We start from the raw sequence: 21,840 nt of genomic DNA on the forward strand, positions 1-21,840 counted from the left end.
AGCTCTTCTACTAGTGTTGGGATTTCCGACTCTTTTTAGAGAACCGGCTCTTTCGGCTCTACTCACTAAAAAGAGCCGGTGCTTTCGGCTCCCAACCGACTCTTCAGGTTGTTTTGTTGCTTTAATTAATTTATTATTAACCATAATATAAAATTATGCACAAAAGGAATTACTATTGTAAAGGATTTCAACTTTTAACTATTTAAATTTTCAGCTTTTTCCTTTTAAACAATTTTAAAGTGAAACAACACAAAACACTGCAAACCACAACACAATTAAATATAAATTAAAATATGAAAACAAAAAGAAGATACACATTCTCTGTCTTATGGGCCTGCATGAATAAACTTTCTGAATCCTTTATCATCTGCAACTGCACAAGGCTCGTGTGCGGAGTGGAGTGGAGAAAAAGTGCGAGAGAGAGGGTGAGAGAAAAAAAACAAACAAACTCCACGGTTCCCAATAAGGAGTCGGCTCACGTCGTTCACTTCAAAGAGTCGGCTCTAAGAGCCGTTTCATTCGCGATCGACACATCAATATCTTCTACGTTTCTGTCAAGACAAGGCAGGTCGCTTACAAACAGTAAATTAGCACATCTGGCAATTAAATGAAGATCGTGGAAGCCAAGGGGCGGCGTGTTTTTCATGCAAAGTTGTATGACAATACAGCTTTCGATGACTACTAGTTGTCACCCAGGCAGTTTTTACTTTATTGAAAGAATAGGCAAGGAGTATGTGTTTTAAAACAAAGCTGAACACTCAGGCAAGTCCAATGATGTTTATTTAAAGGGATGAATAAGTCAGTAGGCTACATAAATACAAGTGACATAAATCTCGTTACAAATATTGGTGGTCCTAAAAGTTGTCTCTAAGACACAAAATCCTAATGAAAATGAAAAAGAAAATCTTAAGTAAAGCACCCAGGGTCCCTGTTATCCAATTAATACGGTTTTCCGGAAAATTAGTGCAGTGCTTCTAGGCGAGAACGTGACCTGGATTCAGGTAAACTGTGCGAGATTTCACATTTTAAGGCTTTTATCATGTCAGTTGATTTTGTTCTTTAATTCCCTGTATTTGATATACACAAGTTCCCTGACAAACAGTGAGCCAGGAATCAAGTCCTGTATCATTTTATAAGAGTACTTATGCTGTAAGCCGTCTAACGCTTTCTCAACACGTAACAAACTAATGCATGTTTCAAACCTGACAGTGTTTAGGTGGCTTTGACGTGACAAGAAGTATGCTGGCTCATAAGAAGTGGGTCCCTGAGCATCACAAAGAAAAATTGTAACACTGTAGCAAAGCACTGAGGCCAGCTTCTCTTTTCACAGTCTAAAAAGCACACAGGTTACATTAGCCGTCTCCTCCAGATGGATCTCCATTCAGAGTTGGTCCAGTAGACAAGGCACAGGCTTTCAGAGGGATGCCCTCTTCTGCACTTTCAGCGTCACCTGAAAAAAAGACAACTTGTGAACTTGCAGTGAAAATAAGTGACTGCAGGACTGTGGTGCAGTTCAGGCATTTCTCTGCTGAAGTTACTTTGCAGCTACCTCTTTGCTCGCTGCTTGAACCTCGGTCTTCTCTTCTCCTGTGGCTGAACCAACGTTGCAATGGCCAGAAAACTGGGTTCCCTTCATCCCTAGTATTATCTGAAAGGCGATAAGAAGCATTTAACAATGCGGCAGCTTTTCTAAGGGGGCGACAGTTTTGTGAATGCTCCCATTGTTTCCTGGCCTTTGCAGCCCTGCCTGGGAAGAAAAATGTGTGCAGTGTGGTCTTGTGAGTGTCATGAAGTGGCCTACACAAGAGTGAGCTCTCTCATTAAAGTACATTAAAGTATGTCCTGTATGGACTTGAATTGAAGTAGTGCTCATTGGTGAGCATACAACGATCATATTATGAGTAGTGGAGGCTTCGGTATAATAGTTAACATATTATATCTTGGACAAATTATGCTGTTTGCCTCTTGCTGATCTAATATGCTGTACATTGTACAATATTCCCATGCTGGCCTGGTTAAATGTGCCAGGGTTCAAACTCCATGTTTACAAGCATGTGTCCTGCTGACATGGGTGTGTGCGGTTGTTGCAGATGGTCACACTAAAACATTTTTTTTTCTACACACTGCATGAAATAAATAAGATTTTCTGAGGTTTTGCTACAAGTGGAATATGTGTACACCTGCTGCTTGAGATGAATGTATAACTCTGCAGACGTTTTTCTTGATGCTGAGCATTAGGGTGTCTGTCTTCGGGATGAAGCAGCCGACCCATATCGCCTCTGATGCATGGTTGTGGAACACCGAGCGGATCAGACGCTCCAGAAGCTGGGCGCACCGGCGCGTCTCGGCGCTCTCGTCGGTTGTGCGGATTAATCCAATCAGAGCTGGCCGAGCGATTGTAGCGCGTTTCGTGCGTGCCTTTACATCCTTGAGGATCTCTTTTAAGCACACCTCGTTTGGAGCTCGGCCGATGAAAGTCTGTCTGAAGATGAATATGATGACAGGGGAGTCTATCGCTCGCTTCAGGCTGTGAATGTTCGCCCTCCTCGTTGCTGTCCTCTGAGCATTGCTACTACCCGCTGGTCGTCTCTTTTTCTCTCTGTCCTCTCCCAATTCCAAGTCCTTGGGCCTCGCTGTTAGATAATTTTCATTGCCCTTTCCAGTCTCCGCCTCGCTGGAAACGTGGTTTGTACTTGCTTTACCGCCATGATCGCTCGTCGGACTTGAGTGGGGGCCACCATGACCGTTTGCCACCAGACTGCCGTCGTGAAACATGTCGCGTACGAACTCCTGCAATATTTTGGCGTCATCTCCGTCCAAATCTTTACTTCTGCAGACATCACTCACCAAATAAATCCTCTCGCTACCTCCAATTTTCGCTATAGCCTTCTGAAACTCCCTCTCCTCGTCCGGTAGCGTGTCCTTCGGTGACTCCTCGTCCGCCATCCTTGCGCAATTTAAGCTGCGTCGATCTGTTTTATTTACATGAATCGTCAATCCATTGCCGGAGGGTGAACCGGTGAAACTTGTTCACGGTCATCAGCGGGAAGGGGGGGTGTGTGTGTGAGGAGGAGGGTTGGGGGGATCTACTCGCATTTGTATTGGCTGATCCTTTTAGTGGGCGTGGCTAACCGTCAATAACCAAACAACAGTGGCTTGATAATGAAGTTAATCTTTAATGGATAACTAGACAGAAATACATATTGGAAATACATTACTACCAATTATCCTAGAATATCATTTAACAGCAGTCAGAGGGGATGAAAGGGGGAAAATAGTACAGTTTTTTTATTTTCTAAGAATTTCTTAGAAGTATTGTGGGGTAAATGGTGGATATTTAAACCTCAGGGTGTAGACTTCACTTTCTTTATTCCCACTATTCACATGGAAAACAGTCTCGACTTCTCTCCAGAGTCATAAATTCTTATCTAAGTGGAAAAAAGAAATGACAGAGAGCACAAAAGTGTATTTGTCTGACCCACTTTTGTTAAAACAGCCCATTTCTGGAAATATTTGACTTCATTATGAGATCAAAAAATGACTTTCACACTCAAACTCCTCTCTACTTCAACAAGCTCATGAGTACTTCAGACTAATCCTTTAATCCACCCACGTTTGTTCCTCAAATTAAAAGGTGCCGTCACCCTAAAATGCCATTGAGTTCATTAACTGAAATCCAAATGGAATAACTTCAGCTGCTGAGTTTGTGTGAGATTGTTTACTGATGGATAATAAACTATAAAGTTGAACCAAAATCAATGCAGAGGTTTCAGCCTTTGACCTTTAGACTAACTGAACACTGATTAGGGGGGTGGTGCACTTGCTTCGTCATGTCTTTGCAGTGTAACTGAACAGTACAGCTTTAAGTGTTTTTTTTAAGTTAAAACCTGTTATGTACAAAATACACACAATACTGTTACTTATTATGCTTATAGCACAACCACCAACATTTCTCTCCCAGCAAATTCAAGGCGTACATTTCAACACTTTGGACAGTTCCCACACTACGTTTGTTGTGCATGCTGGAGTCAGTCTACTGACCTTTTCAAACCATAAAAGGAGAGACTCGGGGTCAGGAAGCCCACTTTGACCAGAGAGAGAGACACAGAGACACAGGTGAACTGCAATAACATGAAGTCCAAAGCAAAATTCAAAACAAGAAATGGCACTGTTATCACCCTTGAAAAACGTTTTACATATTGTTGAAAGAAGCCTCATTTCCAGATAAAGTTCTGTGCAGAAGTCTCGAGCCATCCGTCATCAGCCTTTCTAAATTTCTAAAATGGCAGTGATAACACACTTTGCTTAGTCTGAGGAAACTGGAAAGGTGAAGGACCGAAGAAGACGCTGAACATCTAAAAATATCTACAACAGATTAAAAGCAGTTGAAAGTCATGCCAATGAGAAATAAGAAAAAAACAAATGCCAAATTTCACAAGAACTGCACTGAAAATCAGTGCAACATGCTTTACGGATGATGAAGCCATATTTGAGAGGTTTTTTTGTTTTAGTTTTTTTTGTCAAATCATCATCAGTATGCATGGAGGAGGTCAGAGGACCAAGGGCACCAGTAAAATACAGTGGAGGCTCTGTCATGGGGGTCTTGTCAAAATAATGGAATTATGAAAAAAGGAAAGTACCATCAGATTTTGATCCACCATTCAATACAATTTAGAAAACATCTGATTGGCGACATCTTCATGTTTCAGCAGGAAAATGATGCCAAACACGCTGCAAATGCAGTAAAAGCATACCTGGATAGACAAATGCGTGCATCTGGTTATTAGATATTGAAAATAAGCCTGTTTATTTACTCTTCTTTTTACATGCCTCACTGTAACTCTTCAACACATTTTCTTAAAAATGAAAGAAATCAACAGCTTTTCATTCCAGCTTACTGACTCAAGTCAGGTCACTCATTTCACGAGAACATGATGCTTTTTCTAGTAATAATAAACCAGTGATAAACAAAGAGACTTCACTCTTTCTGCACTCTGAACGCAGCTGCTCTTTAAAAGTATTTTTCCTCTGAAAGTACACAGTTATCCTGCAACATTTCTTCTTGTGATTTTATTTTCGTTTTTTTAAATCATGTAATAAGAAACTTTGGAGTTTTTCTTATTTCTCTTCTTCCAAACACAATATAAAAATTGAGCTTTAATGGGGGTTGGAGTGGATTTATTCAATAGAGACAGAGGATATGAGTTGAATGTGAGCAGGCCAATGACTTGCAGTAAAGGGGACACGCTGCTCAGGTCAGTCGAGATAGTCTTTGTTTTGCCGCCATCTTGTGGATAAATGTTTTACCTGGGTGCAAAGTTTGTGCTCGTGAGGGTTTTTTTTGGCTGTATGAATTTTATCTTAAAACAATACTAACAGGAATTTGAGAACAAACATAATCAGTGTATATTTTTTCTCAAATTTTCTTTCTTAAAAAAACAATGTCAAAGTAAGCAGAGAGGAATGTCACAGGTGAATTTGCTAAAAATGATTTTAAACTATTCATTGAACTGAAGAAATTCATTGTAAGTTTCTCAAGTATGGCATGAATGAGAACTTACTGATCCACCTCACAAAGATTTGAAGTGAGGATAATGTGATGTCGTTCACATAAGTTAGGTGTGGCTGAATGGTTACAAAGAGAGGGGAGGTGATCCGGGCTGAAGCGGTTGATAGGAGCCAGAATATACAGGGCAACTACAAGTAACTGAGTATCCCACAAGCCAGTGGGAACCGTGATAAATATGCACAAAGGCGAGTCACAGCCAGGTATTAGGATCTATAAGCAATGGAAAGAGGGAGCCACAAAAAGCGCCTGTGAATACATCAAGACGCCTGCCCAAGATGAGCTGCTCAAGAAAGCCTCAGGCAGCTGAACAGGAAGAGGAACTATCATGGACGAGCAAGCGCTTTGAGAGAAGACAGATGAGAGCCGTTCAGGATGTTTGGAGGCAAAACTGAGTCATCAGCAGGTGTAGAGCTTCGTCTTGCTCTGTGGACGTCCTTCTCTGTCACATTGGTTTCATATTGACTCTGCAATGGTGCCAGCAATGCTCTGGACACATTTCAGAGAAGACAAAACATTTCATTGCAGTTTTAACACTTTTAGAAAATAAACTCTTACTCTATACTGTAAAGATTTGCTAATACTAACTAATATGGACCTATGTTTTCCTTGAGGTAAGTAAGGACAGACCTGTTGAAGAAGAATTCTGCAGGAGTGGTGAGTCACCCAGTGATGTGGAGGCAATTCCTCTCTGTGGCCCTGATTTCCACACATGACACAATTTGTTTAAATGCACTTTAAATCAGCAGAATATCCCTTAGAAACTTCTCTGATCCTGTTACTCCACAAATGTTTAATGTTAGCCACAAACTAGGTATATTATAATTAACACAGTATGGATTTTAACATTCCAGATTATAATGGGAGAAAAAAAACAAAGAAAAGAAGAATAGCATGACAATGACCCATTTTGTTTTCGGAGACAGTTACTGAATAATTGCAGAAATTTAAATTCTATAAAACTGCATCATTTCCTTCCTTTTTTCCAGCTTCTCTCATTTTAAGTAAGGTACTTACAGTTTATTTTGTGGTTTAGGATACATCGATTATCAAACAGCTCACCTTGTTTGACCCTTCAGCTAGAAATACAGTCATGTAAAAACTAAGTACACCCTTACTGTTTCCATAGGAAATAAGGCAAAGAGTGAAGCTAGGTGCTGCTAATTAAATGTACCTGATTAACTGATCATCAGCAAATTCATCTCAAGGTCAGAACATGCAAACCTCAGAGAAAGTGCAAAATACCCAAGAGCTACATCTAATATTCCTCAAGTTTCAGTTAACATGTTAAATGTTAAAGTGCACGACAGTTAGAAAAAGACTAATCACGTATGATCTGTTCGGAGGGGTTGCCAGAAGAAAGCCTCTCCTCTCTGAAAAGAACATGGCAGCACAGCTTAGGTTAGGAAAATTACACCTGAACAAACCACAAGACTTCAGGAACAATGTCCTTTAGACAGACGAGACCAAAGGTAGGTTTGTGGTAGGTTTACATCTCTCTGTGCACCACCACGGTGGATTTTAAACAGTCAATATGGGATTGAAGTGAAGACTTCAACTTTAATTCAATGAGTTTAGCAAAATTATTGGATCGACTGTTTAGGATTAACCGCCATTCGTTTCAGATAGTTCCCCATTTTTAGAGGCTGTTTTTCAGGGTACAAGGTTACTGATAAGCAGCGCAATGGGCAGGTCAGTTATTTGGTATCTTTTCATCAAAACTTTCAATATGAGGTGCAAACAGAAGTTAATGCAAGCAAAGGAGACCATAATTAGGCTAAAAAAACAAAAGAAAAGAAAAAACCTATCAGAAACATGGCAAAAAGTCTGGTGTGTGAGGAAAAATTGTGCACTGACTAGCTCAGTAACAGCAAAAATCCCGAAAGACCACAGATGGATGATGACAGAATTATTTCCATGATTAAGATAAAAAACCTTAGAACATTTAACAAATCAAGAACACTCTTGAGGAGGCAGGAGTATCACTGTCAAAGCCTGAAATCATAAAAAGTAAAGAAGACGAAGAAGAAAAGTCCTACTCTTATGTCAAAGTGCCTCGGCCATCAAAAAAGCAATAAATTTACAACACGTGGACGGTTCACACATTGTGGCTAGTGAATAAAATCTATGAAATTTAAATCTGTATAACAAAACTGCAATTTTAAAATGAACTCTTAAACAGCCTTTTAATGAATTATTGGTACTAGTAGTAATGTGCTAAAAATGACACATTTAATATATACATATACACATGTGTTTCTCACGCCACGCTATGTGGTTAACATCTATTCATCATCTGTCACTTCCAGTGGATACAGTTTTACTTGGACATTGGGCTTCACTGCCCCCTGGTGGATTTCATGTTTCATGTTGGTCCCCAAGCCGACAGGCCAAACACATAGGCAGGCAGATCCGCTTTCTTTCTGCTTCAGCAACTGGCTTATCTAACTGCACTCTAGAAACCCCAAAATGCAGGCCAAAGGACAATGTAAGACACTCTGACATTATTGTTATTATGCTGCTGGCAGACTGATGGCGTGTTCCTTAAGCGACTTTGAACATGGAATGGCAGGATTGATAAAGAAAAAAAAGAAGAAGAATTTGACCAGTGAGCATGAGAGACAAAGATGCAGGAAACCTATAAGCCTTTGCATCAGGTGAACATCTAAGTTGGATATGCTCACATTTACAAAGACAAAATCAAAAGCCAGAAAGAAAATCTGTCACTTGTTATGTGTGTCCCATATAATACAGTGGTTCTCAAAATTTTCTGGCTTCCTTCACCCCCAGCACATCACATAACCATAGGGCAAGAATCCAAACTGAATATAGCCATTATAGCGCCACTATATACTTTTTTGCTGCATAAATCATCTCCTTTCAGCTTTGGTAAGGTGCTCACTGATGTCCAACTCAACCCCTCTCCCTCCAATTGGTATAATTTTATATCCATAGCTGATAATTTTTAATTAAAGAATTTATCACACCAGAATTGGACACTAGAAGTGTGGAAAATGCTGCCCTGTCTGACAAGTCTTGATTTCAGCAGGACATCAGAATTTAATGTGAACAACATAAATGCATGGAATAATCCTGCCTGTTGGTATAGTGGTGTAATATGTGGGGGATATTTTCTTGGCACACTTTGGGCCCATTATTACCAAGTGAGCATCATTTATTCTCAACTGGTTTCTTGAACATAAACACTGTGATCTTCTGCGGCCTTCATAGCCACCATAGAATGGACAATTTACATCATGGATGTGCAGCTGACAAATTGGCAACAACTGTGTGATGCTATCATGACGTTATGGACAAGAATTTCTGAGGAATGTTTCCAGCACCTTGTTGAATCTGTGCCATGAAAAGCAATGGGCAGCTCTGTAGGCAAAATGTGTATTCCTAAATTCAGACCTTAAAAACAAGCATGACTTTTATGCATTTCTATCCAGAATTAAGGCGGAAACATTTGCATATTTTTACTGCAGCAGTGAGTAAGTTTCAGTTTTAGCGTTACAGTGATGAATTGCAGAAGGCAATAAAATAAAATAAAAGCCTTTGGATGGAATTTTCTTCAGCATTAAACATTTGTGCAGACTTATGTCCACTAGATGGCAGTATTTTACAACTAAGGGTGATATTTTATACACAGCCTGGCCAAGTCTCTGGTAGTCAACTACCACCCAAGAAGCATCATGTACTGCATTTCATCAAATATATCACCAGCACCATTGCGCGCTGTTTTGCTCAATGAATGTCAGAGCGGAACAAAATATTCAGTCACTCAAAACAAGCTGCGTGGAGTAGAGGAATAATGAATACAACGAATGAGTAAATGGGATGCACATTCAGCGTCTGAGCCATCTCGTCTTATTTGCGGTGTCATTACTACAGGATGACACATCACTCTTTGAGAACACCCTGGCTGTGTGTGTGTGTGTGTGGACACTGGCGCACCATCTGTTAGGGCTTTGGTACTCGGTTTAGCTGGTTAAGCTGTTGTTTTGTACACTGATCGTCAGATATGATTCAAACCACGCAGACGTCACTGATTTCCCTGCAAACGTCGTTTGTCAATTTCATGGTCTACCTCAAGTGTCATTCACATGTCAGCGGGCTGACAGTAAACGCTGCGGCTGTTTGGGGGGGAACTTCAGGCATGCATATGACTGAAAAAATGAAAGACAGGCGGATGTGCACTTGCGCGTTTTCTGCGAGTTGTGCTCAGAAGTTGGATTGTCGAAGGTAATCATACGTCACCTCTGCGCTCATATAGCTGGTTTGGTCCTTTGGAAAAAACAAAAACACGTAAACAACTAGAGGCTGCACTCCGACACCAAACACCCCGGTGCTTGGTGCAGGGGTAAAGTGCAATATTTTAGTACCGCATGAAGTATTTGTGCTATTTGGTATTATTCTCACAGCTGTACCGGCTAATTTGCAGATTAAGATTTTACGTAGCAAACTTTAGATCTGTGTCTCTTATATCACAATATTTTAGTGATTAAACCTTCCAACAAGACACGAAGAAGTAAGTAGTTACTCTTCATCCAAATACAACATACATATTTAGCTTACACATTAATGCCCTGGTCATCATAATGACATGTTATTGCGGGTGGTGTGCTTAAAAAGTGCGTTTTGATAACTTGCGTGTAAATTATGCTATTAACTTTTACTTTACTTGCTAAAAGGCCCTGAATACTTATTCTACTACAACACAAAGCTGAGCACTGACAGATGAAGTGAATATTTATCATTTCATTACCTTGTGTTGCTCTACTCCAAAACTTTGGGTACTAGCATTTATGTGGATATTACTTTCATTTGTACACACCTTGGTAACAGTGCTCCCCAAGGGCAGCTGCCAGCAGGACATTGTGCCACGCTGCATGGCAAAAACTGCTCAGTGACAGAGTCAAAGGTGTTCCAATGGCCCCCAGAGTATCCGCAATCTTATCTAGCGTCCACGAGATGAACCAGAGCAAGTTTGATCCCAAGAGGACCAATAAATCAGAGCTCTTTGGTGAGATGAGGAGGATTTTCGCAGCATTGGCAAGTGGTTTTAATGTTGTGGCTGCCTGGTGTATTTTGGATGGTTTATTGCGCAGACACGTGTCATTATCATTGTGAATGTGTTGTAACCTCTTGAAATGTCTTGGTTACAAGATGTTGCCATCACATTGTGTTCTTTAAATGATTCCCATACGCCACCATGAAAATACATTTAAATGTCAATCAAATCACAAAAGGGAGTTAAGGAAATTTTGAAACCAGCAACATGATGACTGCACTTTCAAAAATCTGTCTCAGCATTTCCATATTAAGCCCGTCTGCTGCCGTTGGTATTGCCCCTCGTCTTGGCCACCTTGCTTGGAGTGTTATGAAGGCTGGTATGGCAGCATGTTGGTAACAACTACTGAGATCTCTAGTTTGGATTAAATTACACAGTTTGGACCATGAGAACTGATAATGCAGTCAGTTCTTAACTGTAACTGTGGCAATATGGCCACAAAAAGTCAGTAAAAAAGTAAATAAATAGAAATACACAATTTTAAGATTTGGAAATGCCCGCAAGCGGGTTGGAGCCCATTTGCTGGTTGGACCCTTTGTTGGGTCTGTTTTGACCTGTGAACTATATGTTGACACTTGAGATCTGAATATCTGTTGCAGTAAAAAAAACAAAATAAAGAGTTAGCGCTGCACAAAAGCAATCAAACAATCAGAAACACACAAAGAGGTCAAAGGTCATTGTGTTACAAGTTAAATCGTAGGTGCCCTCTGGAGCTCGGTTAACCAAGGAAAAGAAAAAAAGAGAAAACGCAAGTGTCCTCCAGGAGCCCTGCTACTCCTCCGTCCAACCTTTCTCCTGGGCTTAGCCAAACAAACAGTCCACTGTAAGCAACTTTTCCAGTCCAGTGGGCCTGGACACAGAGGACTTGTCCACACAGAAACCAGAGGTTGGGGATGTGAGCACAGATGGCTACACCTTGAATACGTCAGACTAAACCCACGGTGCGTGACAGGTCAGGGGGTCAGCAAAGTTGACTTGCCACACAAACCTGATTGGATGAGAAGAGAAAGGGTCTGCATGATCTTCCTGAGCACAACCTCTGAGATGCTGCTCCTGTAACTGGAAAACACTGGAAAAACCTTACAGAAGCTGCTGGACGAGAACAGGAAATAAAAACACACGTTTCACTACGTAACTGCACACAATCACCTTTGCAGTGACCGATTAGATAGGCTTATTTTTGTATTCAGTTAGACTCAGTGTAACAGTGCAAGAACCAGGTTCAGAGTGGCTTTAATTTCAGCGCTGAACATGAATTTTTATCAGCTGTTTAAATGTGAAACATTCTTTATTTTTCTCACTTTCTTACCTGTCGGCTGTGATTTCAGCAAGCTTAACGTAAAGGTGACACACATGCACACCTTTTCAATCCCATCAGACTCTGACATTGTACAGTTATGAAGAATTTACATAATAAAACAAAGAGGACATGTCATTTTTGAGGTAAAGGCCTTGTCTGAAAAGAACATATATATTTTATTTTGCAGATTTAAAAGCATAAAAAATGTCACAGGACCTTCAGCTGTGCCACAGAGTTTTATGATGCAAATCTCTCCGATGAAAAGGTTTTGAAATGCAGGCCTTGGCCGCGTTAATTGAATTATCTCTACTGAGCTGGCGGCACAGAGTCACATAAAGAAAGGCGTCAGAGAGGAATAAGAAAAGGCAGTGACCATGGCCAACCTTTCTCTTCAGTAACTAAATATCACTTTGTATTTTCAGAAGGCCCACGGTTGGGAGAAATGACGCACAGCACAATGAATTAAAAAGAGTGACGCAAAAATATTCCATGTAAAAGTGCCAGTTGCACAAGTATTCAGCTGCTTGACTTCTAGAAAGTGAGGACTACATGTAGCAACATAGCTAATTCTCCAATTACTACCTCCTAATTGCTGCCTTGTGAATAGAGGTTAAAGAGATGACGCAGTGCCTCCCTGGGTGCTGCTGACTGGCTCTCTGCCAAAATGTCATCAATCCTGGAGCCTAATCGAGTTATCATATCAACAAATCTCCCATCAGGGGCCCGTGGTTGACACTCCCAAAGAAACGCTCAGAGGGGGACGACAAATTTCTAGCAGCAGGGCACCAGGAGAAACAGCCTGCCTGCCCGGGGGACCATGAAAGCTACCTGCAGCTGCTGGTCAACCTCCACTCTGGGATGACACTTAAATGGGACACTAAAGCACCGATCCTGCAGCCTTGGGCGTCTAGTGAGAGCCAATGTGTTTGTGCTTAGAATGCACAATACGTGGCATCTTTCAGAGTTTAGAGGGGAGAGTGGTGACTGTGGGACCCCTGCAGTAGTTTGAAGGGACTGGGGTCAGATTTTTAAAAGATGTACTGGCCTCACCTAGGGAGAGGGTTAATGTACTGTTAATATGGGGTCAGAGATGCCCCTTCACCGTCATATATCACTACTGACAGCACCAAGTCATACATTGGTGCTATACAGCTGAATTACCGTCTCTGTTCAGAAGAAAAACCTCCGTAAACAAACAAAAAAACCCCAATCTCTATTCAGCGGCTTCCCTGAATGACTCAAGTGTGTTAAGTGATAACAGCTGAGAAGAAAGTGATCAAATAAAAGGCATTTCAGGTGCCTTTGATCTGCTGTGATTAGGTTTATTAATGATAATTATCTGAATGTCTTCTGTTTGTATTGATTTGAATTCTCACTCTGTGTTTTGCACATAACTGGCTAAGTTTGAGTAAATTAGTAGAAATATACTCAAGTAATTAATAATTTTATTCAATAAGGCTGAACACGTGAGTCAGACCCATGAATCAATATCAGAAACAAGATGAGCTTGTCAGAAACTCGAATTTCACATCTCATGATTAGTTTGAGGTGCTGACAGAGCAGAGGCCTGAAAGCAAACATTCCCTGGATGCACAGGGGTGTCAAAATAAGGTGATAGGGGTGATATCTGGCTCAGCACAGATCCAAATGTTTGCCTCCAAAGGCATGCTTACTTACATATCCGCGCATATGCACGCACCTTCTTATGACTCACACCCCCATCAACAATGCTGAAAGCTGAGATGTCATCAAAGGGCTTTTGTTGTGAGCCCGCGATAAGATTTTTATCCTGCCGAGGTGCTGAGATGTGGCCTTGTAAATCACAGAGCGGAGCCTCTGACCCGCTTTGCTCGTTATTCCCTCTCATGAGCCCGTTAATCGAATTACCTATTCATCGAAAAGTGGAGAGTGGACTGAATTAGTCTCTCCGCTCTGTTACCTCTCAATCTTAAGAGTCTCCTTAGTAGCGTGCTGACTAGTTTCCATTGTATGTGGCTGTGTCTCTAGAGGCCTGTGAGAGTGGAGGGGTTGGGGGGACAGGGCAGGTATGGAGCAGCCCACAGGGGGGCTAACCTTTGACCCTGATCTGGAGAGGGACTTGGGTCTATCGAGCAACACAATACTTCCAGCATACAGCTCGCGGTGGCTGCCTGCTGCTACCCACAAAGAAGCCCTTTGGTGGGGTCTCTCTGGGCAGAAAGGCCCCCTGGAGCGCTGACTGCCATCCGGAGGTTTTTCACGGCTTTACCCCCCATCTATGTCCGGCCTTCGCCTGGAAAGAGTGGAAAAACTCAATAACAGAGAAGATACAAGAGACACAATAGTCTTTAGAGAGTATCTTAACCCGCAACAAACAGTGTCAACATCTGTGAGGAGGCAACGGATAGACAGACACAGTGTCGGCCACAGACAGAAAGGGTCCTTTCCTTGTGGGCAGTCACACTGAAAAGGCTACAGTGTTGTTTTGTTGTGCATGAGAGGGATTTGGTCCCCGTCTCTTTTCAGCTGCAGTTGAACCACACTGTGGTCCCAGTGAAACGATTTTGTCTCGCTGGAGAGCCGGGGCAAAAGATGAAGCAAAGCTTCGAGAGAAGGGCCTTTCTTCACATGGCCCGCTCCTTTGGAGGGGTGAAAAAGATTATTGTCGTACACATCAAGCAAAAAAATGCATCAAAGTCGGCGGAGAGTGTGGCCCGGATTGAAAAAGCGAAGGGTTGATGTTACAAGGAGGGGATGAACATGGACCCATGTAGCGTGTGTGTGTGTGTGTGTTTGCGGAGGCCACACACAAGCCCAGACGCGTGGGAGTGTATTGGATCCTCGTGGGTTGTCTGGGAAAGACACTGTCCTTCTCTCTCTTTTTCTGTCTCATTCTCTCCGAAGCGTGTGGTCTCCTCTCATGTGAACACACTGCCAGCATAAAGGATCTCTTCATCTTTCTTTTTGGGCTCTCTTTTGCATCCCGATGTAAAAAGGGTTTATTCACCGAGGCCACTGCGTCTAACTCCCGCTCATCTCAATTTATCTGTTACTGCCAATTGGACCTAACTAGGAGCTTGTGGTAATCCAGGTGCTTATCATTAATGCTGCCTCTTTGTGGTCTGTGAGAATATGAGAGAGCAACTATGTCATGTTCCTGCACGTCTGCAAGGGCTTCGCCAAACCATGCGTCTCCTTTATACAGACTCTTCGTCAAATCACAATGTACAGTAACCCATAAATAGCTCTCAAGTGCTTATATTACACCGCCACTGCATACAGACCTGCCAGACTTCTGTTTCTTCACCGACACATGGTTTTGGTCATCTTACACTAATATTGTGATTTCATCAACGGCTTTCAACTTCAGCAGGATGAGCGTATAGTTTCACGTCTGAATGCGAAGACACATTTGCAAACCATCAAAGGAGACGGGGCTACCGACAAACAAAGACAGACTGTGGCTAACTGTATCATCTGAGATCTAAATCCCCCAGAAAACCCACATCCTGAAAACTCACTCATATGTATAACCCTGGTTAGACTTCCTGTCATAAGTTTTAGAAGTGACACAAACAGACGCAGTCATGCCGAGATCAAAGCCAAAGTCCTGAAACTGTCTGAGCAGACAGAGCGCTCATGGTTCACACTCAGCATTTTTTTTTCACTCAGGGAATAAATTATACATAAAAAAAAAAATCAGTTAAGATGCTCAAAGTTGTTGGGAGCACACAACTCCAAATGTCTTCATTTCACATCGCCTTGCACTTGAGATGGTGTTATATTATTGTGTTATTCTTTCATTGACTTTAAACTGGATGAGCTTCTTGTTCTATTCCTTGTGTAAAGAATTTTGCATCATAAGAAGAAGTGAGTTCCATAAATAAAGATTATTATAATTATTTCTATTAAGATCTATTAGTTTACTGAATGCAAAGGTCTACATATATGTGCATGCACTTTTTATTCCATGTGTGTAATTATTCCCGTTGCCATCCTATTCTGTCACCTTCCTACTGAAAGACACTTGAGTGGATAACAGAAGACCAGCTGCCGTGAATGAGAGACCATGACATGGTTTCCAAGCAGATACAACATGCATTGCTGTCTGGCTTGCCAACACATAATTGAAGTCAAAATTGAAAAAATGCTGCTTCATTATTTCCCCATTCACATTGAAAAAACACCAGATCAGTGGCATATGGGATGAAAAAAGGGAATGCGCGCTTGAATGAGGCAACCCATTTCCTGTGGCCTGGGCAACAACAGGATGGACACTCCAAAAAGTGAAAGGATTTCAGAAAGAAAACACTTTCTCTGAGGTTTGCCACCCTGTATGGAGACCGCAGGGGGGGAGAGTGTGAATCCCGGCGGATAGCGTCTTTAGCTTCTCAGTGAACCAGTCTGTAATGTTCATTAGTACACCTGGGGAGAGAGCGTGAGACATGAATGGGAAGTGCAGCTTTGTTCTGTAAATCTGTGCCAGTAAAGGTCCGGTAACATTACATATGGCTGACCTGAGGTGAATGTTGGCTTTGGTGAGTGGAGGCGGACGTCATAGTGGGGGGTGAAGAGAGTAGGACAGAATGTGCCCTGCAGACCAATAATCTCTTGTATTTCTTCCCCCTCGGTGCTCCTTATTTCCAGCATGCCGCCCCCTTTCCTTACCCTCGTTGGTTAAGCTACTTATAGCCAAATTACAATTATTGCATGTGGAGCTCTCCCCCCAGTGTTCCTACCATCTTAGGGTCCAGTCAGTAAAAAGCTCGCCTGTAATACACATCTACTCAGTGCTTCTTCGAACTGCACCGATTACACTGACTCACCAGGATTTTTTTCACCTCGTAGGAGATTATTTAAAGAGAATTTTTTTGTTTTGTTTGGCACAGCAACAGTCGAGTCCAACTTTTATTGAGTGTAATTCCAGTTGTGACGTGTAAATGGTGTAAAAATCATAAATTCATAGAACAGGAATTTTTTCACAGTTCTAGTAACTGTGGGAGCAGCATCCCTTTTTTCTTTGCACACACTGCAATAACTGGAGTCAAGCGCTGTTCTTCAAACTCAGTTTATAAGCTCTTATTATGGAGTAAGGTCCTTCTCAGGATAAAGGGAACTTTGGTTAAGTGAGGTTATTGCAGTCTTGTAGGTGTGCTGTGATTGGTCCAGATGTAAGCGCATATTTATTTACTCAAATCACAAAAAGTGTAAACAACATAGCATAACCCCTGAAGTCCAGGTTTTATAGAGCCTCTTTGTGGGTACTTACCCCGAAACTGTTCCCAGTACTGTTTGATCAAATACTCCTGCTAATGCATTACATCCAATTTTAGAACAAAGGTAGGGGAAAAATTGGAGCCAAAACAGTTAAAGGTCACTTTCACAAGGAGCACAAATTTGTTGTTTGTGATGACTGTAAACACTGGGCTGTAAAGCTCTGCCTAATGCTGGGAAGAGAAACTACAAACGTAGCAGTTGTTTCTGGAGCTATTTTATATGCCACAACAAATGGCCACAACCAACCCAATCAGCGCTTCCTTTCCTCTCTTTCTTCCCTTCCAGGCAAGCAGCTAGCAGTTTAAAGCATGTTCACATGGGCTGGAAATACACACTGTGTCAGACTCGGTCCTAAACCGCAGAGCCCTCCTGTTAGGACAGACCTTAATGAGGCAGGAGGTGTGTATGTGCACATGTATGCATGTGCGCTCAGGCAGAGGATAACACCTGGACCAGCTGCTAGCTATAAAGCACTAACGCTGTTAGGGACTATTAAAGCACCTTGCGGGCAGCCATCTTTCTTCCTTCCCCTTAATCTCCAGTGAAGCCTCCAAAATCACTTAACAGCATCCTCCATTAATAGGCCTCCAACAGGCTGAAAGCAGGGGCACGCATTTAACGTACACATGCACACTCAGAGCTGCAGAATGCTCTCACACTCACATATTAAGCTGCAAACATACAAACACCCTCAGGTGAGTGAAATCTCCTTTTTCCCCCCTCATACTTCTCACAGCAGAAGCAAGCAGCGGGTGGCAGAACGATGAGCGTGCATGTGTGTGCAGACACAGTGTGAGGAAGTGTAGAGCAGGCTTATCTGGCTCAGCATCAGCACTGGGATGATTTGCACACAGTCAGCGTTGTGCTGGTGCAGAGAGAGAGCCTTTGTCCTCCTGGCAGAGGGCAGGCTGGGATCCTGTCTCAACAGCCACCAGCTCCCAGAGTCAAAATCATTTAATTACCATGTAAAATTTAAAGGAATCCATCGCGATTGTGTTAGTGCAGACATAAACAGACGCCGAATGGCGCACACTGTTCTTTTCAGGCCTGGTTACATCATTCGTAAAGTCTTATGAACACAGAGTAGATGCACTGCTCTTACTGGAAAATGTGGGAGGCAAAACGTTTTAACAATGCCACCAAAGTACCTAAGCCTTCATGAGATGGCATGCCATCAGGTATTTGTACGAATATATAAAGTGCTGGCCACAAACGGAGTAAATATACATGCGTGATGACAAAAATGCAAAAAAGCTGAAGTGGTGATTCTTAAGTAAACGTATGATAAAACATAATATTCTCAAGTAAATGTCACAAAATGAAGATGATCATTATAACAGGAGATACGTGCTGGACTTGCACAGAACCAAAGCGAACTGGAGATTTCCAGAGAACACAGGATACGACTTCAAAAAATAAGTTTAAATACTTTACTGCTTGTGTCTGACACTTGACCTTATGTGAAATGTGGTAAAGCCCCGCACCTGGCACTCCATTAGGGAAAAACAAACAGTGAGAATTATTTGCAAATGTTATTTGACTCTGATCAGCTCAGCAACCCAGCTGGGTGTACGCCATCCGCAAGAACATGTCAGCGTGAGGAAGATTTACTGCCTCTGAGCCAGGGGCCCGTTTAGCTAAAGAGTGAGATGCTGATTGACTGAGTACGTGCTGGAATTGTGTGAACGTGAGCATTTGTGCATGTGAGTTTTTCTGTGATGGCGAGTGGTGGCGGGGGAAGATGATGCGACTACTTTCTTTCTCGGCAAACATATGAATTCCACTTTGTGTGAAGGTGTGAGACTGTATATATATTTGTGTAGTGTTGGAAGCCAGGAGGCAGGGGTTACTGCCGCGCTTTGGGCTGGAGCTGAGTTAACAGCTCATTAACACCAATTCATTACGGGCCACTTCTACTTCCCTCGTGGTGCTCTGCAATAAGGCACAGCCAGCCGCCCCTCTTTCACACACGGTGTAAATCACTGAGACCAAAGTCTCCAAGACAGAGGGGGAGCTGGGCCAGATACGTAGCCTCCTGGTGAGAAATACTACCTGTGTGTTTGTGTTTTTTTGCGTGCGTGTTCATGCACATGTGTAGAGGCACTGCTACACATTCCAGCCTCCTGACAGCAGGACCCTTAGGACACTTGAGGCTTATTGGCTAAAGAGCTATCATTGGCTCAACAAACCAGAAGAATTGGCTGTAGGTGTGGATGTGAGAATGTGTGCTTGTCTGTCTCTCTGTGTTATTCCTGTGATAGACCGCTGATCCGTGCAGGGTGTACTCCGCTTCTGGAGAGGTTCCAAGCTTAAGCTTTACCTATTATACTTACTCTTTTTTAAAGTCATATTTACCCTTACAAAGGTGTACACGTTCATATTCATGCTCAGAATAATGACTAAAATTTCAAATAACGAGGTCAGCGCATGTACAGGAGACCCTGGGGGACCTGAAGCTCGGGATTCAGACTGGTTTGAAACAGTTTTTTTCTACTCTTGATCTGTGTGCCATTATAGAGGAAGGGTATCTTTGACCTCCTCCTCAGACCCTGGCTCCTCATATGGGGACATTGCATTTTGGCTTTTCTGCACTGTATACTTCATTCAGCTTCTTTGACTTTATTCTATGATGCTGTAAAATAAACACACTGTCCTTATATTCTTTTCTGTTCAAAAGTGATGCTTTTTATGCTTATCGGGTCCATCTAATCAAGTAGCAAAACAAAATGAAGAATCCCTCCCGGGAGCTTGGGTCTCGGATGCTATCATGGTCATCTTGAGCCCACTGTTTAGCAGTGAGAATATGCAACATAAAAAGAGCTGAAGTGAAACTGAATATTGAAAACAAAAGTGTTGGTTGTTTTTCTGTTTTTTTGTTTTTTTTTAGTAATTCACACTTTGTGGTGACCTATACTGTGGCCCACATTTCTGTTCAGCATTTGACCTTTGCTTATGGTGCATTCCACAGAAAGTCGCAAGCTGGAATTTCCGAGTTCCTTGTTGAAATTTTCATCTGGAACACCCCATCAACTCAGATTTCCCACTTCGAAAGTCGGAGCAGCCCCACTAATCTTGAGTTAACAATTCAAGATGGCTGCAGTGAGCATAAACAGGAGATTGAATTGATTGAACAATGGACTGTGAGATCAGATCCTTGGTCATTTATATGCAAATTGTCATGACCATTGATCAAAACACCGATCAAACTTTCTCCCACTGAAAATGTCCAGATGAACAGAATCAACCTTTGGGATTTACTTACCTTGTTGATTGCCCATGCATCAGGACGTAAACAGGAGTAAAACTGTAAAACTTTTTATCTGTGTTGCTACTGTTGTGTATTTGTGTATTCAGGCTCTATTGATACAAATGCTGGAGTGGTGTGAAAAACAAGATTATTATTCTGTATTTCTAATGACACAAGTAATAATTTTCTTCCAAAATTTAGTTTTTACAACATCCGACTTCCGAGACCAAATCATCCACCATCATCCACGAGCTAATGGTTTTTCAGAGGACTGCACGCAAGCAGGTCTGTGTATGTTACTCACCCAGAATCCTTCACTCCGCGCAGCTAAACACCAAACCAAATCCAGCACAAGACACTGTATTAGACAAATATGGATTATTTTGAACCCTAAGTCATGCAAAGCTAGTCTAATGAAATAAACGTGTCAAGCTTTTGATGATTAACAAAAATTTGGGGTTCCTATAAGAAAAACTGATAAATTATTGTAAATATTTAAAGTTTAAACTGTGCTGCCTCTCAAATCTTGTACGAGATCACTTTTCGCTGTGAAATGTGAGACTGGCCAAATAAAAATACACATCAACACACATCATATAATGATGTCAACAGGACAATGAATGAGGTAAAAAAAACAACCAGGTCCAACAAGCCTTTGGGTGTAATTGCCAAAAAAGAAAGAAACAAAATCACAGAAAAGTGATTTATATTTGTATGAATGAATAAAGATAGCACAGACAGTCCATCGCTGACAAATGATGATGTTAGGGAGGTTTTGCGACACAGCTGTGCAGAGAGGCTCTTGGATGATGATTGAAAACCCTGACGCACAGCGGATGGACCTGTGGAGAATCACTGAAGGACTATATGTATTTGTATGTCAGCGGTCTGGCCCTTGATACGATGACCCTCTCAGCACCTCCATTTGTAACACAAGACAGGAGGGGCTGCTGATGGAGATCAGAGAAGTTACAGAGATCATGCTCAATGATATGCATGTTAGAAGATCGTGACTCGAGCCCTTATTTTTACACATTAAATAAAAAGATAAACTCTGTAACACCCGTTTTGAAAGTTGGTTTATTTCATTCTCATTCAAAAAATATTCTTATTGTTTTAAAGAAGCACAGAAATGGCGAGTTCAAAGATCAGGCTTCATTGCACCCACAGAGAACATTTGCACAATAACCACATGTGCACGTTTGGTTTTTGTTTTTACCCACAGGGCACATGGGGCTTTGTATTTCTGTCATCAGCCATAAATTTTTGGGTATCTCTCAGTTACCACAAGGGCAGCCAACGGCACTCCCTAGATGGCTCCGGCTATCATCTGTCCCTGCTTCAAAAGCTGCTCTTTGTGGAGCGAGCAGAGAAGAAAGGAACACAATCCTCTTATT

General features: G+C 41.9%; 1 protein-coding gene across 1 annotated transcript; it reads right to left on the reverse strand.

Annotated features, from left to right (window-relative positions):
* Positions 1-762: 762 nt before the first annotated feature.
* LOC102206558 (uncharacterized protein C2orf72) lies at positions 763-3,056 on the reverse strand. The gene is made up of 3 exons (XM_005730355.1): positions 2,181-3,056; positions 1,550-1,648; positions 763-1,450 (listed from the first exon to the last, which is right to left on the reverse strand). Exons 1-3 carry the CDS (start codon positions 2,944-2,946, stop codon positions 1,353-1,355), a joined length of 963 nt encoding a protein of 320 aa, XP_005730412.1. The 5' UTR covers positions 2,947-3,056; the 3' UTR covers positions 763-1,352.
* Between the last annotated feature and the right edge of the window lie 18,784 nt (positions 3,057-21,840).

The sequence above is a fragment of the Pundamilia nyererei genome, unplaced genomic scaffold, assembly GCF_000239375.1.
Source record: "Pundamilia nyererei isolate P.nyererei 1_Seehausen unplaced genomic scaffold, PunNye1.0 scaffold00036, whole genome shotgun sequence".
Taxonomy (NCBI): Eukaryota; Metazoa; Chordata; class Actinopteri; order Cichliformes; family Cichlidae; genus Pundamilia; species Pundamilia nyererei.

Coding starts and splice junctions, on each gene's coding strand:
- LOC102206558 (XM_005730355.1), bottom strand. CDS start 2,946: ATGGCGGACGAGGAGTCACCGAAGGACACGCTACCGGACGAGGAGAGG. Junction 1,649..2,180: donor ACATTCATCTCAAGCAGCAG/GTGTACACATAT, acceptor ATCGCCTTTCAG/ATAATACTAGGGATGAAGGG. Junction 1,451..1,549: donor TTCAAGCAGCGAGCAAAGAG/GTAGCTGCAAAG, acceptor TCTTTTTTTCAG/GTGACGCTGAAAGTGCAGAA.